At 52.2% G+C, this 21908-nt stretch overlaps 1 protein-coding gene across 1 annotated transcript in view; it reads left to right on the top strand.

Annotated features, from left to right (window-relative positions):
• Grik3 (glutamate ionotropic receptor kainate type subunit 3) overlaps positions 1–21908 on the top strand; it is an 83496-nt gene that overhangs the window by 14610 nt on the left and 46978 nt on the right. The window contains exons 3-7 of the mRNA XM_032898210.1: positions 3110–3291; positions 5208–5261; positions 13630–13803; positions 14769–14912; positions 19548–19655. Coding sequence (XP_032754101.1) covers positions 3110–3291; positions 5208–5261; positions 13630–13803; positions 14769–14912; positions 19548–19655 — 662 coding nt within the window. The remainder of the gene's footprint in view (positions 1–3109; positions 3292–5207; positions 5262–13629; positions 13804–14768; positions 14913–19547; positions 19656–21908) is intronic.

The raw sequence follows: 21908 nt of genomic DNA, 5'->3' as shown, positions 1-21908 counted from the left end.
ACAGGACTATGTCCATGGTTTAGCTGTTGGGACCCAGTTCAAATCTGTTTAAGCAGTCGCCACTTTATTTCGTTTTGTGTGGCTAAGGGGTGTGGGCTGGACATTTCTAAGGCTTATTTAGCAGCTTGACAAGGTCAGAGTGCTGAGTGGACATTATTATACCCTCTTGACCTCCTCCTCCTCCTCGGCACACAAGTGTTGCTGCTGCACCAGACGTCACTTCAGAGGCCAGGACCCCAAGCAGGAAGGAGATGGTCTTAATGTGACTCAGCCCTTGTCAACAAGATGGATCTGCCTCTGCACCTTCTAGAAGACAGTCTTGTTCAGTCTGTGGAGCCCATGCCCACTACTCCAAGGCACGGTCAAATGAGAGCAAGAGTGCCACTGGCTGGTTCTGAACAGTCATGAGGACTGGCACATCGCCAGCCTTCTTTTGGCATGCCAGCCGAGGATGCATCTGTTAGCCCTTTCTAAAATAAGCTGTGTAACAATGCCCTCCCCCAAAATTCAGTGGCCTAAAACAACAAACATTTCTTTAGCTCCTGAGTCCACAAGGTCAGTGGCTTACTGGGCCTGGCCAGCTGCTCCTCTGGTTTCGGCTAGCTTGCTTGCCTGCCTGCTGGTAGCTCTAGGCTGGCCTTGGCTCTCTTCCCTGTGTTGCTGTCCTCCAGCAGGCTCACGCAGGCACTGTTGTCCTAACTATGGCCAAGGAGCAAGAGAATCAGCCAGTGTGGGGTTCCATCCTGCCTGCTAATATCTCGCCGACCAAACCAAATGACGGAGTTGAGCCTGGTGGGCGGGCACTGCCCAGCACCGTGCAAAGGGTATGGAGCTAGGGAGGGGTGAGGAGGTTGGCTCCTCCGTTTCACAGTAGTAGCCTCAAGGAGAGTGACTGTGGAGGAGTGACCTTTGAGCCTCGACATGTTTCCATTTCTTAATCCAGTCTGTGTACAGACTCCTGCCAGGGCTGAAAGGAAAAGGCTTAGGGAGGAAAAGAGCCTTGGGGTGGAAAAAAAGGTCTTTGCTTAGAAGGCGAAACACTGTTTCTCAAAACCCAATCCCATTTGTGGCCTGCTTCAAAATTAGGGGTGGTCCCTTAACCTCCATGGCTCTCTTATTCCTCATCTATCCCGCCAGCCTGAAGGTTCCCAGGTTCTGCGTGCCTCCCTGGCTCCGGACGGAGATGGTTAAATGGGGGTATGCGCACAGAAGTGCTTCATAAGTGAAAAACACACCGTTCCAACAACCGTGATTCAGTGTGGATATTCTGGGAGGGATTGATTAAGGAGACAGGCAAAAGAAAGCTTGGTCTCAGGCAAACACAGACAGCCCGGTCCTCTGGAGGTGGGCCAGGAGGAGCCACAGTCTCCTCGGGGACTACACTGATGGGAAGGAAGTCTGACATTTGCTGCTAGAGAATGTGGGTCGTTATGCATTACATGGGGTGATGTGCTTGGCTGACAAGCCGGCCCTGGTGGCTTCCATTCCAGCATCTAACCTGTCCCTGTCCTCATGATCTGGGTCTCCAGAGCACACAGGCCTGGTAATGCTGAACAGGGTCAGGAAAAGGAGCGGGCAGGAGTGTGGTGGGCATGGAAGCCTTCAGGTAATAGGTCTGAGAGGCCAGCAGTAACAGTGGGAGATCCCAGAACTGCTGGCGAAGTTGGGCTTCTGGGCGAGATAAGAATAGCTTATGGCCCCTCCTTGGCTGAAGTCTACTGATCCCCTCCATTGCCTAGGAAGGTGTTAGGAGCTCAGAAACCTGCTGAAACCAGACTTCTTCCACCTGCGCATCCAGAACCTAGGCTCTTTGAGAGGGTTGGTTCCCAGGCCCAGGAGGCTGGTGGAAGAAAACCCGAAGGAAAGGGAGAACTGGGTGGGCTTAGACTGGGTCCTGGGGACTGCTTTGGAAACTGGGATTGCAGTGGAAGGATTCTAGAGTAGACCGTCAGAGTGGGGAGAGGCTGCACAGATAGGAAACATTGTAACAGCTGACTACAAAAGTTAGTTCAGTGCAGATAGGAAACATTGTAACCACTGACTACAAACGTTAATTCAGTGCACGTTAGCTTAAACGGGTATGTATGTGTGCATGTGTGTGGTTCTTACGGGCAGCCTTTATGAAAACTTGGGAGGACAGCCTCAGTTACAGTACTGTTTGACCTAGACGTTCACATGCGTGTCATCAGGACACGTTTCTCCCCATTCTCTGATGGATCTTATCTCTGGTTACACGTGGTGACCCCAGACTTACACCTTCTTTATTTGCAGAAAGATAGTGCAGGTTTCTTACCTGGCACTAATTAATCTCAGAACTACTGTTCCTTTTACCAGAGGATGTGTTGATGCCATGGGCTTTACTCCCAGAACTGGGATGGATCCTCCCTGAGTCACATCAACTCAGAGTTCGGGTGGGAGCGGGGAGTGGGGGGGGCACATCTCCTATTTATTTATCCCAAGGAAAACTGGGATATGAGAGTGGGGGGTTGGACACAAGTATGTGAAGAGGGTGCAGCCACTGAGCCTGGGCTGAAGGCACAAGGCCAAGAGGGAGGGAGCACCCATCTGTTGGTTCGGCCCCTCCATCAGTGGGCATGGGTAGGAGCAATAGAGCCGTAAGCAGCTTCCCTCCCAGAACCCACAGAGGAGTCAGCAAGAACAGAGCTTGAAATAGGGAAGGAAATGGACTTAATTAGACCTAAGCAAGCCATTTGTCTCCAGGAAGTGACATTCCGTTTTCCCTGGAAGTCCACAGATTAAGTGGTTTTACAAAATGCCAAGGTGGAGGATAGATTTTTTTTTTTCAGTGTGGGGAGAGGAAAACAGTAAGTCTGTCCAATTACAAAAATGTTGTTTGAGTTCTCCCTAAGTGTCGAGGCCCTGGGCCAGGGACTATGGTGCTCTAGTCATGGCAGACTAAGGGGAAATGGGGGCCAGGCAGAGGCAGATAAGGGAAGAGCTCCTAAGCTGGCGTGGCTATGGGGGTTGTTTGAGGGTAGGGAATTGTTTCTGAACGGAGCAAACAAGGAAGGCTAACACAGGCATCTGAGGCCCGAGATGGTTTGTGCATGCGTGTACATGTGTGTCTTCTGTGTTCCGGGCCCCTCAGGTCTCATCCGGCTGCAGGAGCTCATCATGGCCCCATCTAGGTACAACATCCGCCTGAAGATTCGCCAGCTCCCCATCGACTCCGATGACTCACGCCCCTTGCTCAAAGAGATGAAGCGGGGCCGGGAGTTCCGTATCATCTTTGACTGCAGTCACACCATGGCAGCCCAGATCCTCAAGCAGGTAGGTGGGTGAGCACTTAACTGAGCCGGGGAGGGAGCACCCTGGCCGTCTTTCCAGCCGGCAGGAAGACCTTGGGGGAGCCACTGTGACTCTATGTGCCTCAGTCATACCAACAGTATAATGGTCCTTTTACTCCAGTTCCATGTCATGTCAGACTTCCCCAGAATAAACACTGCCTCCTAGCCTGCCTCCACCAGGCTACCGAGAGGCAGGCATGAGAACAGAACGCTGGCAATGGGGTGCCCTGGGTACACAGAGGGCCTTGGCTTCTCAGTGCAGTCCCCAGATGTCTCGCTGCCCCTCCCAGTGACTAAGTCCCCATAGCTGTGACACTTGCTGCTACTCTTAATGCATTGAGTGTTGCCATGATGGAGGAAGAAGAGGGTGGTTCTTCATCCTGCATGGTCCACTGACATCGAAAGCAAGAGAATCATGAGTTCAAGGCCAGCCTGGGCTACGTAGCGATGTGTGGTGTTAAGAAAGAGACATAGAGTGCGTGAGTCTTAGGGATCTAGCTCAATTGGATAGACTGCTTACCTAAAATACACAAGGCCCTAGGCTCAGCCTCCTGCACCGCACAATCCACATACGGTGGCACGTGCCTGTAATCCTAGCAATCAAAGGTAAAGGCAGAAGACTCAGAAATTCAACGTCATCTTTAGCTACACTACAAGTTCAAGATCAGCTGGGGATACATGACATCCTACCTAAGGGGCAGGCGGGAGATCTTTTTCCTATTGTCCTGCTTCTCCTCTTCCATGTTACGTGAGAGAGTCACCATCACTACTTCCTCTGAACAGAGTTCATTCATAATCCCACCTCAGACAGCTCTGGGGGCATCAGTGAGACAGGACAACAGAGATGGTGTTTCTGGCATTGGGCCTGCCTCCTGTCCCTGTGGAGGATCCCTGCATTGCCCTGGGGCTTCCCCTCTCTCCCCCTCATGTGTGACAGAATGATAGTCAGAACATTGCCTTACCTAGGAGTCACTCAGCGGGTGTCTGTCCCTCCTCGGTGACCCTGAAACCAGGGCCTTATTATTACAGATGGTTGACAAGTGAAGAGACCAGGGCTAAAGGGAGAGCCGCCAGCCGGGGTCTTCCTGCTAGGAGTTCAGATTAGCCCCAGGTCTGTCTGACTGGAAAACAGTTAGACGAGGACCCTGGACTGAGCTAAACGTGGGTTAAAAGAGGCTGAGGCCTTTCCTGGCTGCTGGCATCCTTCCAGCCCTCCCAGTGCAGTGAGGGTGACAGAGAACATGCAGCAGTTCAAGGTATATTTGACCCTGTGACATTTTCCTCCAGAGCCCTTGGTGGGTCCTGCTTTCTGAGGAACTCTGTAGAAAATGCATTACGGTCATTAGTGTTATAGATTACAGACTTCTAATAAAACACACAAGATACATCATCACACAGAGTCCTCCTGCCGCTGTGCAAGAACCCCCAGAGGAGTGTGTGGTATGTCATGTGACCTGATGGGCTCAGGGAAGCATGGAGGTGTCATTGCTCCTGGGGGACACTCATGCTGGGGACATCCCTCTCAAGCCTGGCTCACTCGGGGAGCTCAACCATGCAGAGCCAGGCTCCTGAGGCAGCCCAAGCTTCCGTCTGAGTGACAGGTCCAGACTGAAAAATCCAGACAGCTGGACGTCTCCTCGCTTGCCTGCAGAACTGGGGACTTTTGGAGAAAGTGGCCCCAAACTGCACACTGGAAACTCCCCCCCCGAGGTGATTTTTCTAAACATTGAGGCAGGAACCTTGCTGTCTGCCAGGCAGTTGGTGTCCTACCCAACGTCTCACCCTAATGAGTAGACAATCTCACACAGCCCACAGCCTGTCCCCCAGCTCCCCTGCTCCGGTGAGTGGAGGGCTCCCAGGGTTCTCCGCGCTGTCAGCTGACACTCTGCTTCCCCACAGGCCATGGCGATGGGCATGATGACGGAATACTACCACTTCATCTTCACCACTCTGGTAATGTACCTCCGGGTCCTGCCAGGCAGGGTGGGACCTCCTTGAGTGAAGGTTGCTTGATCTGGGCCTGGGCCAGCCTGCTGGGGAAGGTGCTAGAGTTGAAGAGAACCAAACCTTCTTGAGGCTCTCGGTGTTGCCCCAGGTGAGGCCACAAAGAAATCTTTGTGACCCGCCCACCTTTGAAAAGGCAGGGGCATGACCTCTGGAGCCACAGTGGAGAAGAGCTTCTCTGTGGGGGCCCTGGGTAAGTCACCAGCCCTTCATGCCTCAGTTTCTTCCTCTGCAAAATGGGTTTCTACCTTCTTGGGAGGCTTGGTAAGCTGATTAGGACCAGGGGCGAGAGTGGAGTTGGTGTAGAGCTGGCCTTGCCACTCTTCAGAGACTGCCCTCCCACCCACATCTGCCAAAGGCCCCCCAGGACACCTAGAATGACCACCTTGGATCCTGCACCATCCATGCTGAACTCAGCCCCTTGCAGTCACTGGGACCAGCCCACCTGCCGGCTCCAGATGGGTCCCGTCCAAACTCTGAGAACATTTAAGGCCATTTAAACCCATTAGAATAATTAGTTGTGGTCTGAGATCAGCAGAATCATGGCATCCTGTGACAAAGAGGGCACCGGCGTTGAGCTGCCAAACCTTGGGGCCAGTCGCATCCTCCCTCCCTGCCATCCCCGTTCAGGGACCTGTAGCCCTCACCCCTACCACCTTCTAGATGATTTGTTCCTGTTCTTCACCCAGGGTCTGGACCGAGCTGGTCATTCTGTCTTCCTCTTCATGTCGAGCTTGGATACAGCTGGTTTGTGACCTCGGGCAACAGCACAAAGAGATACTGGGAGTCGTAGGGCTGGTAGAAGATGGAATGCTTGAGTTAGGGTTTCTAGAAAAGCAGGTGCTTGAGCTGGGCCTTGAAGGATCAATAGGAGCGCACCAGCGGTCGGGGGAGAGAGGAAGGATATTCCACACAGAAGAGTGTAAGCAAAGGCCGGAATGCAGGTTAGCTCTCCCGTGATGTGTTAGGGTTGCCTCACACTGGAGTTGGAGAGCCAGCCATGTCCTCACAGCTCTCTGGGTTGTGTTCTTAGCTTCCAGTCAGCCACTGTCAGATTTATACCTCAGCAGCGAGCCACTGCTGCCAGCAAGGGTTTCTCTCCAGCACAGAATCATCACCACAACACCCTGATGGCCACACAGCCTCCATTCACAGCACCCTGTGCCCATGCAGAGCTCATGGCCAGCTTGGCCATCGTGCTGGTTGTGAGTCAGACCTGGACACCTGATGAAAGCACCTTAGGGAGACAGGGGCTGGGGGCTGAGACCAGATACTTTCTTCCTAAGGCCCCACCTCACCCCAGTCACTTCCCACCAGTCTGTGTCCTAGAAAGTCATCAGGGTGTTAGGACAAGGTGCTCAATCCCTGCTGGGGCTCCAGACCAAGACTAGAGATGGTAGCACTCCCAGGCCCCACCTCTACTGGTGCCTCTGTAGCCATGCCGCTGTCCGTGGATGTCGAGATCAAAGGTCTCAGAAAAGGCATTCTAGCACCTCTCGTCTACCACCCTGCGGTACCCCGAGCATCCTAGATCTTGCTTCTCTAATGCAGCTGTTCATTTACCCGACAGCCATCAGCAAACGCTGAGCTCCTCAGTTCCGAGCTGGGAGGATGAACAGGGATGGGCCCGACCCGACGCAAAGCTCACACATAAGTTCTGAAACTTCCCTCTGTGAGCAAGGCTGTCTGCGGTGCTGGAGTGCCCGGCCCCCAGCAGGTGCTCTGTGATGCCTGAGAGGGAGATGAGTGGATGAATGGCCGCCATACAAATTAGACTGCAATCAGGAAGCTCAGTTCTCATCATCACTTGCAACAGGCAGTTAAGATCATGGACTCTGGTGTGTCTGATTTGGGATTAAGATGCTTCATTTGGAGGGGGAGGTGGATCGATCAGCACTCGCTGCTCGATTGTGAGAACCAAGTTTGAATCTGCAGAACCCACATAAAAAGATGGGCGTGGTTTGCACACTTTCAACCTCAGCATTTGGGGACAGGAGATTGCTGGGGCTTCCTGGCCCCACATTCAGCGAGAGACCTTGTCTCGAGGGAATAAGGTGGACAGCAATAGATCAGAACACCCAACGTCTTCCTCGGGTCTCTGCACAGACATGTGTGTATGTGTGGGATGATGTCACAGGTACAAGATAGAATGAGGCCTGTCATTGGACAAGAAGGAAGGATGGGCTGGAGAAAAGTTTGAGGGAAGGGGAGGAGATGGGAACGGAAAGGAGGAAGAGACAGGAGGAGACAGCAGGGTAGCTGTGGAGAGAACATGGAGGCTGACGTTAAGATTCCACTCTGTGTATTTGCAGGTCGTTATGAATGTTCTTAAGGGATGGATGTGTACAGGGCTTTGTATGTTTAGGTGGGCAATTGTATCTTATCAATTGGATCAGAGGTTATTGTGTTGTGTGTTCTTCATGTAGCGATTTAAGTTCAAGAGAGTGTGCGCAGCTAGAGACCCTGGACTGCCACAGAATTGGGATGTGTGCTTCTGGCAAGATATCTATCAGATATCTTGGGGCACTACAGTGCCATACCTAGCGGGGTAAAAGACAGCCTATTTTTATAATTTTACAACAACATGTATGCACCATTTACACCATATACATACCACTCACACAACACCACCAAAAAAAGATGCTTCAGTTCCTTAGACAAGGTACCTCCTTTCTCTTTGCCTCAAGCCTGTATCTGTAAAACATTGACAATAACATTGTCACTGGATAAGGGTGAGTGTCCAAAGCGTTGAGAGTGGGAGATGCTTGGAACAACACTTGGCATTTACAACCACGGAAGGGTCAAATTAACTCATTAAGCACCTCCTGCTTTTGCTTCCTGTGTGTCCTCCATCCCTCAAAACAAGTCTCAAGGGAGCTATGATTCTAGAAAAATGGAAACTGAGTCTCAGAGAGATAACTCAGCGACAGGCAGACAGCCAGATCTTTCCCCAGTGCAAGTGCTCCGGATGCCAAGCCCTCTGCTGACAACTGTCACTGCGGAGTCCCTAGTCTCCTCTGGCAGGTAGACTCTTCAGGATGTCTGGCCATTATGGTCCAGCATGGTGACTGGCACTAATGGGGTAAACAGAGCTTTCATGAATTCCAGCAGCGCCCATACTTAGGACCTTGCCTGCATCCTCTGATTTCCCTTTCCAGGCCACTAGGGGAGAGAGTGTGATATCTGTTCCGCACCAAATGATAGGAAAATGGCACTTGTCTTGTCACATGACAGATCCGTGATAGAGGTTTAAGTTCTTATTCTGGGTCTGGCCTGTGGCTGCTCTAGGGCACCATTCTTCCTCTAGCCCCTTTCTGAGGCCTAGGGTACCAGGCCCTTCCAGGGATATGTGGTTTTATGGAGGCATCTTCCTGGACAATCCCAGTACACTGCCTCCCCACCCCCCGTGGGTCAGGGCATCCACTGAGTTCCCCTCAGTCCTCGTCCCTCGATCACAGCCTGTTGTCAGCTTCAGGATCTTCCTCCCAGCCCTGTTGGCTCAGGGCTCTACCTCGTGACTCTTCCTTTTCATGCCCATTGGTCAGTGGTTGGCTACACTGGGAAGGGCAGTGGTATTTGGCATTTATCTTAGGAAACACGCATCATCAACCTTTCCCCCTCGAAAAATTTCTCCAAAGTCGCTTCTCCCACGCAGAAGACATTTTAATTACCCCAGCTGCCATTATCGATGTCAGGCAGCTTTGAGCCATTCCCAGATAACCCTGTGCTAATCATCCCCAGCTGAGCCCCGTGTGCATGTCATGTGTAGGTAAGAGCCTGGAGGTGAAAAGAGAGAGAGAGAGAGAATTATAATAAATTAATAGATAAGCAATCACAATTAATGCCACTTCCCGGCAATAACAGTTACATCATGGGAAAGATATTTTCATCTGTCGTTCCTTGAGGCCATGTTTCCCGAGCATCGGCTTCTTCCCATCCAGACCCATGGGGTGCTAATGAATTAGTCTATTATGTTATGCTGAATGTTTCTAAAAGGTCCCCAGTCGACAGTGAATTCAGTGTGTCAACATTTGGCATCGGAAATGCAACTTTTTGCCAAGCCGCAGAGTTGCCCACAGTTCACCGTGTTGAGCACTTAGGGTCTTGGCCCAGGGCAGTTCGAACAAAAAAACACGAAAACAAGAGCTACACAAAGAGGCCTCTTCTCCGGCTCTCCATGTCACTGCCCTCATACCACAGGGATGGGGGTGCCCTGTGTCACTGGAAGCCCAGACGGGAAGACCAACATGGAGGGAGGGACTCCAGGCCCTGCCACTCATTACAACTTACATCTAGACTGTCTCTGACTGCCTCAAGGTGGCAGTATTTTTGGAGGCTCTGGGACCTTAGGGGGTAGGGCCAGCTGCTTAACTAGGTCCATCAGGGTCACACACAGCCCCTGGTTCCTGCCACACTTTCTGCTTCCGGGTCCACCATGGTATGAACTCATTTCAGCACCTTCCCACCTCTGCAGTGTCAACTGCTTTTCCTCCGTTCCCCTGACTATGACGGGATCCAAGTGTCCATAACCAGAAGCTGGAATAAACCTTTATTTCCTTGAGCTGGTCCGACAGGGATTTTGTCACAGCCATGAAAAAAAGAAAGCAACCCCCCTCCCCACACTCCCTACTGCAGCTAGGGACCAGGGGGAGCAGTTTCACTAGCATGTGAGACTCCCCACCGGTGGCCCTCCACCGTCCTAATGCTGCAACCCTTGAGTACGGTTCCTCACGTTGTGGTGACCCCCAACCATAGAATTGCTACACCATAACTGTAATTTCACTACTGTTTTGAATCATAATGTAAACATCTGATATACATGATATCTCATATGCCATCCTCAAGGTCTTGACTCAGGTTGAGAACCACTGGTCCCCACCAAAGCAGAGATGCCATCTTTCATACTGAGTCAGCTTGCCCTCTGGGCCCAGAGATCGGTAAACTGAGTCAGAGGCCCTGGGAAGGCTACTATTTTAGCCTCTGTCAAGTCTTGGGAGAGCCTCGTGCTGAGAAGGGTGAGCATCAGACATGGTGCCAGAAGCCCAGCTCCAGCCCCAAGCTTGCATACACCGCTGCAAAGCAAAAGTTTGCCTCACTCTCCTGGCCTTCCTGGAAGGGGCTCTTAGGCCTAGGTCTAGAAGCAGACTTCCATCAGCAGCTCACCCTCCTTCCCAGGCAATTCACCATACTACTCCCAACTTATGTCCTCACAGAGAGCCTCCTCCAAGGAGGAGGTAAACATTGAAACACTCAGGAGTTTACTAGTCTGGCTGACACTTCTTTCCACAACGGGGGTCAAGAATGCTTAGGAATTCATAAGGATGTCGGACCCCAGACCTTCACAGTCGCTGCCTGTTAGGAGGGAAGCCAGGGTCCCCGTGTCAGAGATGGATCGTTAGTAGACTTGCGTGTAAGTAAAGGAGCAATGGAGACACTTCCAGGGAGAATTGCTGCCTGTCTGAGTCGAAAAGATCAGCTGCAGATATTTTGAGCCACCCCTGTCCAGTGGCTGGGATGTGTACAAAAGCACCTGGCATAGGACAAGAAGCCTGGGAAGGTGGGGCAGGGCAGAGGTGCTTCAGCCTCGGTGGAGTGAAAACTGGGGATGGGTGTCGGAAAGCAAGACACAGAGGTTGAGTTTCCGAGCAGGTCATGGGGTGGAATGCCATAGTCCCAATAAGCCTCATGCAAAAGAGTTTCTCTAGCTCACCCTTCTGTGGGCTGGGGAGTCTGGGAACATGGCGCTGGCCTCCAGTGAAGACCCTTAGTCTTCATTATAGCATGATGGGAGAGCCAGTGAACAGTGGGCGGACCAGGAAGCTGGCCGAACTCCTTTGGAAGCCTTCCTCACCTGCCTAACCCGACACTGCTTGAAGTGTTGCTGAGGGCAGAGCTCTTGAGGCTCAGGTCCCTCTTCAGCAAGCCTCACCCCACCCCGGCGCTCTTTCCTTATTTAGAAAATGAGTAAGAAGTTGCTCTGAAAGTTAAAAATGGCGTGATGGTCCCCAAACTCACTCTCCACTGAGATTGGTACCATTTAGACACCCTCTGGCCATCCTGGTGTTGACTCCTTTCCCTACATCCTCTGCTCCTACCCAACTTCCTCCCCATCATACACACTGGCCTAGAAGCAAGGCCGTATAGCGAGTTGTCCCTTGGTATTCATAGCGTTCACAGTTGGGGTGGGGTGGCTCCAGGACCCCCTTGGAGATGCTTGCCACAGGTTGGGTTTCTATGGCTGTGATGAAACACCGTGACCCGAAGCAACTTGGGCAGGAAAGGGTGTTTTCTTTTTCCACGCCCTTTTCCACATCTCAGTCTGTCATGGAGGAAGTCAACGCAACAACTCAAGCAGGGCAGGAACTGGGAGGCAGGAGCTGACGCAGAGGCCACGGAGGGGTGCTGCTTCCTGGCATTCTTGCTCTCATGGCTTATTCAGCCTTATAAAACCCAGGACCACCTGTCCAGGGGTGGCCCCACCCACTGTGGGCTCGATCCTCTCCCTCAATCATTAATCATGAGAGTGCCCCATAGACTTGCATTTTCTCAATTGTGGCTCCTTCCTCTCAGATAATTCTAGCCTGTGTCAAGGTGACATGAAGCCAGACAGCACAATGCTCAAGTCTCTGGTATAAAATTGTGTCGTCTTTACATATCACTAATCTGTGCTCGTATCCTCCTCACATCAGCTCTAGATATCTCACAGTGCACAATACAATGTAAGTGCCGGGCGGTTCACTGTATTGTTATGGAATTATGGTGAGAAAGAAAGCCTGAATATTCAATATACATGAGCAGTCATTACCTATGTACATGTGGAACTACAGAGAGCAGGCTATGATTGGTTGAATTCACGCTATGATTGTGGTCTCAGAAGGCTGGCCCTACTTGTTTGGGCAGGTTAGGACGATACTCTCTTGCCTGAGTTCCTCTTCTCTGCGAAGGAGAGATGAACACATGCAATGCCTTCCAAAAAAGAGTCCTCCTGGGGATGCAGGAGGAGCAGGAGTTTAGCACCGAAAAGGAGTATCTCAGAGACCACAGGACACCCAAGCACTGTGTGAGGTCTGGCTCCGCGGGCTCCAGCCTGTTAGCTCTTTTGATGATCAGAGACTAGCACTGGGGTAGGGGTCAAGCAGGGTGGGCTTCAGGTCAATATAAAAAAGTAGCTTGGTGAAGTGAGAAAGAACAGAGAAGGGACTCAGTTTCCCCAGTCCTGGCTTGCAGTCAGTCTGCATTATCCAAGTATTTATTTTTGAAAATCAAAACCTCGGCCTGAAGTAATAGTAGATCGAATGTTTCTAAGTCAGAAGGGAACAGCCTGGGCATGAAGCAGGGCATTTGAGGAATGATGTGAATATTGGGGTTTTAAGGGACATACAGTAGAGCGGGCAGGTTACACACAAGATTGATTAATCTGCAAAGCGATAAAACCACAGCCTTAGGGATGACCTTTTTGTGCCAGACACAAATCTCATGTTAATCACAAGTTTGGGCTTTAACCAGCATTAACAGCAGTTCCTAGCCCGGCAAAGTTAGGAAGCCCTGGTGACCTACAAGCAACTATTTCGTGTGTGGAAAGACCATGATGTTTCTCTTGTGTGTCTTTGAGTTTGGAGTCACTTTGAACCTGCAGTGCTCTGTGTGGCTCCTGTGAAGGCTAACTACCTCTCCACAGGCTCTCTTCTCTGCTAAGGGGCAGCCAGCTAATCCCACTCCCCTGCCTCTTGGCTCCTTGCCTCATCAGCCCTTTGTCCAGAGTGGGGGGGACTGCAAGAGGGACCAGACCTGCCTGGGCTGTGTATCCTGCACTCCTGGGCTGTCAGCCAAGGCCTTCCCATCTACCATGGAGAGTCCTCTGGAAATCTGTTCCTAGGAGGGAGGGTGAAAAGGCCCTGAGCCATGAGAAAGAGCAGGGGAGAAGGCAGTGGACTCCTTTGGCCCCCATTCACCTATCTATGAAGGAAAAAAAATACTCTGGCCTTCCTGTCTCCTTCAGTGTCACTTGGAGATGCCCAGGCCGAGTACCCTTCATCCTCCCATCCTGAGATAGTTCCTCTGGTTTCTCTAAAGGGGAGTGATCCCCATTTTGTAGACGAAGAAACAGGCTTATGGCTCCCATAGTCGGCATGTGAGGTTAGTCTCAGGAAATCCAAATGGACTCTTCGTCCAATCCTCCTGTGGGTACCGCAGTCACCTTTCATGCATAGGGCTCTGTGGGGAGCCACAATTCAAGCCCAGGGGTACCCAGGTCCAGACGGTGAGGGGGGAGCTGGGAAACCCCTTAACCACATCAAGCTCTCTCCTCTCTCTTTAGGATCTCTATGCGCTAGACCTGGAACCCTACCGCTACTCGGGAGTGAACCTGACTGGGTTCCGCATACTCAACGTGGACAACCCCCATGTCTCAGCCATTGTGGAGAAGTGGTCCATGGAGCGGCTACAGGCAGCTCCCCGGGCAGAGTCAGGCCTGCTGGATGGAGTGATGATGGTACAGGAGGCAGATGGACAGATGGACCCCAGGAGCTCCCCCTCCCTCCTTATCCCTCAGTCCTTTCTTTGTTCCCTTTCTCTCTCCTTCCTTCCACACTTCCTTCTTTTCCTTCCCTCTCCCCATAGAACAATTCAAGACCTGCCTAGACCTCGTCCTTTCTAGACTTCTTGCTAGTCACTGAGGACCTTTAGTAGTAGAACCTCCATTTATCAGCCAGAGCCCCAGGGACTACAGTTCCCATGGCCAAGGGCTCCCTCTAATAGAGGCAAGGGCTGATTAAAAATGGCTTCCAAACAATCTAGGCTGGCCTGACCACCCAGTTCTCCCAGAGTCTAGACCACCAACCAAGGAGTGTACTGAGGGATCCATGGATCCAAATACATATGTAGCAGAGGATGGCCTTGCCTGACAGCAATGGGAGGGGAGGCCCTTGGTCCCGGGGAGGCTTGATACCCCAGTGTAGGGGATACTGGAGTGGTGGGGTGGGAGAGTGTAGGTGGATGGGGGAGCACTCTCATACAGGCAAAGGGAAGGGGGAGGGCAGATGTGGGATGGGTGGCTGGTGGAGGGGTAACCAGGAAGTGGGATATCATTTGAGATGTAAATGAATGGAAAGATTAATAAAAAAAATGTCTTCCAGGAAAAGGAGCAAAAGACAATGGATTTGGATTGTGAAGGGCAGATGTGAGGCTGGGAAGGCAAGAAAGGAATGAGGAGTGGGTGGGATTAGGTGATGGGTTGGGCAGAGGGTCTGGAGAGAGAGCCGTGGCTGCAGAGAAGAGGGTAGTAGAGAGGTATCCATAGACTAATAGGGCCACTGAGGCTGACCCGTCCTCAGGTGAAAGGACAGGGCTCTCTGGGCCTGAGGGCCTGCTCCCTCCCCAGGGCATCATGAGCTTGTAGTGGGAGAGGAGCTGAGATGCAATGGTAACAGCCCTCAGTCAGGTCTGTGCCCTCTGCAGACCGATGCAGCCCTGCTCTACGATGCGGTCCACATTGTGTCTGTGTGCTACCAGCGAGCGCCGCAGATGACTGTGAACTCCCTGCAGTGCCATCGGCACAAGGCCTGGCGCTTCGGTGGCCGCTTCATGAACTTCATCAAGGAGGTGAGTCTTCCTCCCCTCAAAGGATGCTCCCCGAGGCCTCCAGGGCTCAGAAGTAGGCGGAGGGCTGGAGTGTTCAGGTTTGGGGCTCAGACAGAAGCGGCTTCTGCTGCATACAGTCTGGGGCAGGTCACCTCACATCTTTGTGGCTCAGTTTCTCCGGCCTCAAAGGGCACCGAGAAGTCCAAGGGATGGAAGTACCTTCTCTCCCTGTCACTGTTCTCCCTGCTGTCACCCTGGACACAGGGCTTATGACTCCCGTCTGTAGACAAACACACACAGGACCTCACGTGCCAATGTACTGCCACAGGCTAAGTGGCTTGGAGTGAGATGACCAACTCTCTGTTCCTCAGCTCAGAATTGTTGGGAAGACAGAGTGAAACCCAGGGCCTGAGCAGTATCTAGTCTCGGTAACTAGCAAGAAGACAAGGCTAGAAAGGATGAGGTCTGGGTAGGGCTATCCTGGGCTAGACTGAGTGGGTGATCATGACCAACACCAAGGGACTCAGGTGAAGCCCTCTACGAAGGTCCAGACACTCTCTCTCTCTCTCTCTCTCTCTCTCTCTCTCTCTCTCTCTCTCTCTCTCTCTCTCTCTCTCTCTGTGTGTGTGTGTGTGTGTGTGTGTGTGTGTGTGCGCACACGCGCACGCGCATTGGAGTCCTTCCATTTACTGGCAGCCATTGGCTGAGGGCTGGTTTCAGGACTGTGCCCCTCCCCTGGCACAGCAGGTGTGACAGCTCTGATTTTTCTCGGTCCCCATCATCTGTCACTCTACCATCCTTTTGGGACTGGGTCCTAGCCAGAGAGCCTGCAGCCAACACTGCTTCAGGGACCCCACCTCTTTACCCCTTGCCACTTGTAAAGCATGAGGCTTGGCCATGAGTGCCCAAGGGAAGCAGATTACCCACTGCCCAGCCTAGGAGAGAAGTCCCATTCCCCCTCCTGGGGCTCTCCTACCCAGGCTGGGGTGGACACTCCTATCTCTTACAGAATTCCTTCTGTTCTCCTTAGTGCCATGGGGGCCCGGCAAGGGTAGCCATGAAATGCCCATGTCCTTTCTATAACTGGACACTTTCGGAACCCAGGTACCCCGCAGAGTCCAGTCTTCCCTTTGTCCGTTTCCAAGTTGCCCATCTCTCTGTCTGACTGCGTGACAGTAAATCATTTTAAAGACTTGGCATTTCCGAGAGGAGCTGGAAAATACCAGGCCGGAGTTCAGAGCGTGTGAAGCATCTTTCATTTAGCGAGTCCTGAGCCGCTGCTAGAAGGGGGCGGGTGGGCTGGGAAATGTCACGGGGAGGAGCTGCCCGTGGCTCCCTGCCCTGCCCCTGCCCACCCGCCCACAGACAGGCCGCACCTGCTGGCATTTAATTCCTCTGGAGCTGACAGGCAGGGAAGGCCTCCTCTGCAGAAGCAAGGCAGCTGAAGACACCTGCTGAGATTTCCCTGGGGGCCAGTGGATCGCCTAAAGGTGTGGGCCTCAGCAGAGATGGAAGCCAGAGGATGGGGAAGCCAGCCTGAGGAAATCTGGGCCTCCCTGTGAAGTCACAGCAGAGCTGTTCACCTCCTCTGATGTGGCTTTTAATCTCTGTCCTCCTGGTGCCCAGCTTCCCAGCTCTCTCTCTCTCTCTCTCTCTCTCTCTCTCTGTGTGTGTGTGTGTGCATCACAGATGTGCATGTTCATGTGGAGACCAGAGGTATATATCAGGTATCTTCCACTATAACATCTACCTTGGCATTTTTGAGCCTGGGTCTCTCACTGAACCTGGCCTCCACAGTGGGCTAGCTGTACAGTGAGCCCTGGGGATCCCACTGTCTCCACCCCACGCACACCCAGTGCTAGGGTTACCGACATCCAGAAACACATCTGACATTTCTATGTGAGCACTAGGGATCTGACTCAGGACCTCTGGCTTCTGTGTCAGGCATTTTACTAACTGAACTGTTTCCTCAGTGTCTCAGTCTATCTTTGAACTACCGTATTTACATCCGGGAAATGGAGACAATGATGATGCCCAATTTGCAGGGTCACAATGGAAGTTCAAGGGGCTCCCTAAGGGTCGGGTTGTAACTCTCTGCTGTAAACTTCCTCCTGGAGACTGGCCTTGCCCAAGGACCCACAAAGGAAAAGCGATAACCCATCGTACTTAGTCATGATCACACACATAGACATGGTACTGGGCACTACACCCACCTCTTAGGGCCTGCATACCAGTGGGCTGTTAGCTGGATCAAGCTTCCTAAGTTCTGCAGCCTCTCAGGCTGAAGGGTGTTGCCTCTGAGTTAGAACACCTTCCGTCCATCTACTTTTTAGGTGGGGCAGAGGATGGCTTGAGACAGACAGAGTCTCAGGAAGTAGCCAGGCTGGCCTGGAATTCACAATCCTCCTGCCTCTAAACCAGATACCATTATCTGGAAAAGTCCACAGGGATTCCAAACTGCCCAAGAACAGGCAGATCCTCTAGGCCTTTAGTTGAGATTCAAAGATCAGTTTCCGAGGCCTGGGAATTGGAAATGTGATTGGTACTGAGGCCCATTCCTGGGAGAGCCCAGGAGCCTGGCTCAGAGTGTAGGGTTTGTCCAAGTCAGTGCTCAGCCAGCAGGATATGGGCATTCAGACCTCCTGCTTCCCACCCCTGTCCTCTGGACACCTCATTCCCTCACTCACAAGCCTGGCTGAAAAACAACACCCTCCCCACTTCCCGGCCACCACTGGCTGTCTCCCTATTTCCTGATCCCCTTTATGCACTCCCAGAAGACCTCATGTATGTATGATGGGTCTTCTTTTCTATCTGCAAAATACCCACCAGCAACAGCCCCAAGGAGAAAGAATAAGGAAGGGGTCCAAATCAAGGGGTGAGGCTCCAGGGCCAGATGTCTAGCTTGGCTCTGCCTATTTTGTAGTACATGTTTTGGAGCTCCCAATACTGTCTCCCTCCAGGCCTGGTCCCATGGCTCCCATCTGTAACATGAGAATCATGATCCTCACCTGGCCAGCTCTCTCGGCCACTGGGGAAGCTAAGTGATACAAACACCCGGTTGTGTCTTACGGAATCACCTCTCTGTCTAGGGAGATGACTCCAGCAGTAAAGTGCCTGATATGCAAGCATTGGAGTTGAAGTTCGAGTCCCCAGCACCCACATATAAAGCTGAGCACAGCATAGATCTGTAACGCCAGTGCTGGGAACGCAGACAGACGAATCTATAGAATTCCCTGGCCTACCAGCCCTCACCGAATCTGTGAGCTCCAGAATCAGGGAGAGACGCTCTCAAAAATATAAGATGAAAGCCCTGGGGAGGTGGCTCTGCAGGCAAGAGCTCTTATTCTGCAATTCCGAGGACCCGAGTTCAAATCCCCAACACACACATAAAAGCCAGGTATGGCTGCACGTGCCTGTAGCCCAGTCATGGAGGAGCAGAGACAGGTGGATCCCAGGAGCGTATTGATCAGCTGGCTACCCTAGACAAAAGGGCAAGCTTCATGTTCAGAGAGAGCCTGTCTCAAGAGAATAAAGTGGAGAGTGATAGAGGATGACGCCTACACCCTCCGAACAGCCGTGGGCACCCACACATGTGTATGCAATACACATTCATGATAGTAATAATAATTTTTATTACTTTAAATAAGTAATGACCGAGAAAGGCATTCAACATTCAACATTGACCTCTCACCTCCACACACATCTGCATACACATGCACACGTTTCTACAGGCACACATGTACAAACACACAGAAGAAGGTGCACCACACACACACACACACACACACACACACACACACACACACACACACGTGTGCACAAAGAATGGTTGCTCAGAGACTTCCCGGGAAAGAGACAGTCTAGAGCAATCTCCAACAGTGACGAACCTGAAGGTAGCAGTTCTTCCCCTGAACAGGAAGGAGTGGTTAATCACCTATTCACAGGCACAGACAGGCCTCGCTCAGGCTGTCCCACCCTGGTCTAGAAGGTCATCTACACTACCTGATCTGCCTCTTTTGTTAATAACAACAAAGAAACAGAAACGGCTATTTATCCAGGCCTTCTCTCTGGGTTTCCTGGCTCATTTCTACTCTCACGGCATCTTAGAAAGATGGATACCATGATTAGTCCCATTTTCTAGCTGAGGAGACTGAGGCAGAGAGTATTCATGGTCACTGGAGTTGACCCCAGCACTTGGACCCCAGGGTTCTCAACCATGGCATGGAGCTGAGGCAGGAGGTTGAGGGACTTTGTCTCTGGGGTCAATGTCTCAAGGACGGGGCTTTGTAACCAGAGCCTTTGGTGAGTCTCCTGTGCTCCAGCTCTGCTCGCCTGCCTCCCCGGCCCTCTCCAGGGATCTGACACGGGCTCCCCCTTCCCAGGGCTCCGAGGCGGGGGCTCATTTGAGCGCATCCGAGATCGATGTTGTACACGAGACGGTGCAGGTGTAGAGCTGGCTAAAGAGCGTAATAGAATTTATGGAAATCGCTGGCTCGCACCACAGCCCGAGCAATGATGGAGGTGATTATTAATTAATCATGGTCTTGGGGGAACAGTATCAGTGCAAGGAGTAATTAAAATGAAGCATTGTACAGTTGTACTGAATGATGATTTATGAGCCCGAGGAATTGCCGCTCTGCCCTCTCCCCTCCTCAGGCTCAATGGGAAGGATTAACTGGACGGATTGTTTTCAACAAAACCAGTGGCTTGCGGACTGATTTTGATCTGGACATCATCAGCCTCAAGGAAGATGGCCTCGAGAAGGTGCGTGGGTTCCCGTGGAGGCTCAGCAGAGGGCCAGGGATGTTGGAAGTGCCTCAGCCTGCGGGCTGAGGGGCAAGAGCCATTGCAGACACGCCCTTGAAATTCAGTGATCCAGTATGGCTTCTGCAGAGCTGTGGGCCAGAGGAGACTGTAGGGTCCTGTTACACTTGAGGGTGCTGATCTCAGTGGCTTAGCTACACCAGACACCTATGACCTCAGTCTGTGATCTAGGCCTGTCAGGAAAGCACAATCAAGGACTTGTGGCACAAACTGACCCTGAAGGGGTCAGAGATAAGGCCATGTTTGTTCTTAGGCTAAATTTTCTAACCTCCACAGATTGCCTACTTGGGGCAGCAAGTTCACAGCCCCTGGAGGCATTTAAGCAAATACAGGGAGATTGCTTGTCTGGGAGACTGAGAAACTCCTTACCTCAAAGAGAGGTTGAAGTGCTTGGGGTCTGAGCTCCCCAAATTCCAGTTTCTCAGACCACTGATTCCAATGTTTGGTCAAAGAAAGCAAACCTATCTGGACTTGGAGCCTCTCCTCTAACCAACATAGAAATGTTGTAATGAGGCCTGTGACAAAAGTCAGGGTGCTGGGCCAGGAAGGGGATTCAACCTGAGGCCCCAGTTTACAGCATCTGGACAAGCCAACAATTCAGCCACACCTATCCCACCACAGCTGGTCCACTGAGAGCCACCTGAGATGTGCCATTTATAGGATATGGAGAGCAGTGGCCAGGAGGCTGCAGGACCCTCTGCTGTCACTGGGCCTTAGGGCCGACTCCCATCCTTCCTTCCTGCATGCACGGTTCAGCCTCTACAGAGGGTCACCGTAACACCCGTCTCTACCTTACCTCGCACTCTCGTGCATCCTGAGCCCTCATCCGTCCTAAATGTACGTGCAGATGGAACGTCACCAAGTCCAGCTCCACCCTGCATGTGGCTTCCCACTTCCAAGCTAGTGTGTGCTGAGGCCCTCGTTAGGGCCTTTTAGACTCTGAGAAGTTCTTCAGCTGGCCTCCCCACCCAACCCAGTCTCTTCAGCTTCCTGAAGTACTTCACAGTTGACTCATGGTCCTGCCCTCCTAAACGTATCTTCCCACCCTAGTGCCCCAACCATCAAAGTGCTATCTGGGATCCTGCCCCAGGCATGGACCTGACTATTAGCCTCCGTATACTCGTGGCTGTGACTCTCCAACTCTCTTCTGAGTCCTCCAATCACTCTACAGGGGAGAGGTGACCAGGAACCCTCACGATTCATACACAGCCACCTCATGCTAGGCGTGCATCAATTCCCAAGGGCAGGGGCCCTTCCTAGGATCAGTGAGGCCCACTCACTGTTCTAGCCCCAGGCATACACCATGGACTCCACAATCTTTCTTTAAGCTCACAGTGCTGGACAGCAGCCTCCTCCTGGGCAGTACCGTGGCTGACATGCTGGCAGGTAGTTGTCCTAGCTTTCCTCTCTCAGCCACTCATCTCCAGGGACAGCATCAAATTCTAGGGATAGTAGATAGATGGCACACACGCCACCGCTTTCCGCTCCTGTGCCCGTGGCAGGCATCAGTAATTGATCACTGGAGCACTCTTTCCATCTGAGCCCACCCTGCAGCATCTATCTCCCAACAGCCCTCCAGGCAGCTGGTACAAATTGACCGTAGCTAATACTCAAGGAAAACTCTATTATCCCTGGATAGAGGTTGGCTTGCCTGGTGCCCACTAGAGGCTCCCAGTCATAGCCACCTGAGCCCGTGAGCAGAGAACCTCTTTCCTGTTCTTTAACCTGCACTACGCCTAGAATCTACCAGGACACTCAGCCAGTGCTTAGAAGAGCTTGAAGGCTGAAGCTCCTTGCTGTTCACCCACCTCTGCTTGCCGAGGGCCTCCTGCAATTCACCCTCCTGCTCAACACCCAGGCCTCTGCTCAGCGCCTCCGCACTGAACTTGGCCCACTTTAGAAAAGAGCCTCTTCACTCTCATCCGCCTGCCTCCTTCCTTGTGGCCCCAGTGGTCCACGCAGGCGCAGGCGGAGAGCATGCTGAGCCCTCAACACAGCCACAGCCTCCCCTTGCCTCCTTCTGTTTGCTAAGCTGGGTCAGAGCTGATCCAGCTAGCTCCAGCCGGTGGCTCTGGGAGGATTAAGGCAGAATTACCCAAGCATAATTACGTATCTCCCTGCTATCTGTCGCACAGCTCTCTGAGTGGGTTGTTTGCACTTGGCCTCTCTGTTTAATTGATTAGGTTTTCTGAG

The sequence above is a fragment of the Rattus rattus genome, chromosome 1 (genome assembly GCF_011064425.1).
Source record: "Rattus rattus isolate New Zealand chromosome 1, Rrattus_CSIRO_v1, whole genome shotgun sequence".
NCBI classification, from domain to species: Eukaryota; Metazoa; Chordata; class Mammalia; order Rodentia; family Muridae; genus Rattus; species Rattus rattus.
This window is presented reverse-complemented; position numbering and strand designations above follow the sequence as displayed.